A 2,150-nucleotide genomic window follows, 5' to 3' on the forward strand; every position below is an offset into this window, starting at 1 on the left:
TGACCTCTAGATAGAGTCAGGTGCTGGGCTCGAACTCGCTGAGGAAAGAGATTTAAAATGGGACCGAAACTAAAAGATCAATTTTCAAATTAAACCGTTGAACACGGATATTAATTGTACCGAATAACCCACCCAAATCCGGAATTGAAATCGAAATTCAGGAAGAAATCGTTAGAACAAATAATTATATAGTACTTATCAGATAAGTTGTAAACCAAGAAATTAAAATTAAAAAACCGGGAAACAAAAAGTAAACCGAAAAATACCAGAGTTGACCGATATTTGGACAAATATTGAAAACGACAATCATGTTGTGTCTTACCACCATTAAAAACATCTCGCCAGATACATATAGATAGATAAACTCCGATCTCTCTCTCTCTCTCTCTCTCTCTCTGCACGTCGACTTCTTGTTTTTTTTTTTTTGTGAAGATGAAAGCTTTCTGCATATTCGTCGTCTCATTGCTTCTCACCGTTAATTCCAGGGTTCGTTTCCTTCTTCTAATCGGATTTTTGCTTGTATGATGATGGACTTTTGGATCTAATTTCTCTTTTTGAATTTGGATCCATGTTTCTTTTATAGGGAGAAGCTACCTCTTCTGTTTTCTTCATTGATGGATCCAACAACCAATTTCTTCGTCCACCATCAGCCGAGGTAATCATTTTGGTCTTTGTTATATATTTATATATCATTTAAGATCGCGAATGTAGTAGGCAGAGACACGATTCCGTTTAAGCAATACCATAAGGATCCATTAGTTGTGGTTTTTTTTTTGGTTCCTCTTGATTGGCGATCACAAGAAAGATTCTCTCTTGTGTTGTTTCTTACTTAAGAATGAATTATTTTTGAGTGTTGGGGGCTTAGAATCAAATTAGTTGTTGATTAAATTTACTTTGAAATGAAATCCACAACAGGCGCTTCACATGTCGCTCTCTGAGGTATCTGCATCAGTATCTGCCTTGTTGGGTTTTGCACCTCCATCTACTTTGACTGCCCATGGCTCCTCCAAGGTTTCTTCATCCTTCTACTAATGTTCGCTTTTTTTTTTTTTTATATTTTTGTTTGTTAAAAAATCCTGTTACTTGATCATCTGATTTTGTTGTATATAGCTGAACAAGATTCTAAAGCCCAATCCGTTTGAGAGGCCTCGTGCTGCTTTTGTGCTAGAAATCGCCGGAGCTCATGGTATGCATGCAAAGGAAAAAGCTGTACTTTTCTGACATGAACCAACCCTTTTTTTTATTTATTTCTTAAGTTTTTTTTACTTTACTTGCAGATGCGCTTGTGGAAGCCTACACTAGTCATTCTTTCTTGGGCGATTCCATAAGAGGCAGTATCAGTTCTGATTCTTACAATGCTGATATTGAACTTCCAGGTTCCGTGATAGCTTGAACAGCACAAGCATCTATCTCATAAGCGTGACCAGTTTCCAATTCTTGCTTTGTATATATTACGTTAAGCTTTCTAAAAAAATCTTCAGGAAGTGGAGTTGCTGTTGTGTCTGTCAACGAACCCTCATCTGATGTGACTGACAAAGACATGAATGAGTTTGTAAGTTTACATTATCTTTCATTCTTATTGGATAACACTCTTTGCTTACCTTTTTTTCGTTTTGATATGCTCACTAGTTAATGGGTGACTGTATTTTATCCGTAGGCATCTTGGTTGGGTGGGTCGTATGTTACTGACTCTGCTGAACCATTGACTGGATTGCTGAGTATCCCTCTGGCTGATGGTGCTAATGTGGAGTTCCATTGGAAAAGGTGATGTTCTTAGTTTCCATGAACTGCTTGTATATATTGTAACTTCCGTTTTGAAGAAGGCTTTGACTTTTGTTTACCATGAGCAGGAAGCAGAGAGGAAATTTGCATTGACCTTTTGGATCTATATAATAATATCAGAGGAGTAGTCAACCTTCATGGGGATTTATCTCATGGTATTGAGAGACCTGCTGAACTAACGGTTGGACGCTTTGTCGGTATTAATGTAAGAACGTTCACTAAAAATGACTATGCTATATCATCTTGTTTATTCCATTTTGCAAAAGCTTGTCAATGTGTATAATATAATGGCAAATTACAGGTTTTAGCACAGGAGTATGGCAAGGTATGGCTAAGCAAGGGATGGATGTATTGCTTGCCACACTATC

General features: G+C 37.3%; 1 protein-coding gene across 1 annotated transcript; it reads left to right on the forward strand.

Moving 5' to 3' along the window:
* Positions 1-329: 329 nt before the first annotated feature.
* On the forward strand, positions 330-2,107 carry LOC130502001 (uncharacterized; the record flags this gene model as incomplete). Its single annotated transcript, XM_056996809.1, has 9 exons — positions 330-486; positions 584-655; positions 916-1,011; positions 1,111-1,186; positions 1,278-1,376; positions 1,482-1,552; positions 1,658-1,764; positions 1,903-1,987; positions 2,084-2,107. Coding segments are annotated over exons 1-9 (684 nt in total), but the record flags the coding sequence as incomplete, so codon positions are not given.
* Positions 2,108-2,150: the final 43 nt, after the last annotated feature.

Source organism: Raphanus sativus, unplaced genomic scaffold (assembly GCF_000801105.2).
Source record: "Raphanus sativus cultivar WK10039 unplaced genomic scaffold, ASM80110v3 Scaffold0372, whole genome shotgun sequence".
Lineage (NCBI taxonomy): Eukaryota > Viridiplantae > Streptophyta > Magnoliopsida > Brassicales > Brassicaceae > Raphanus > Raphanus sativus.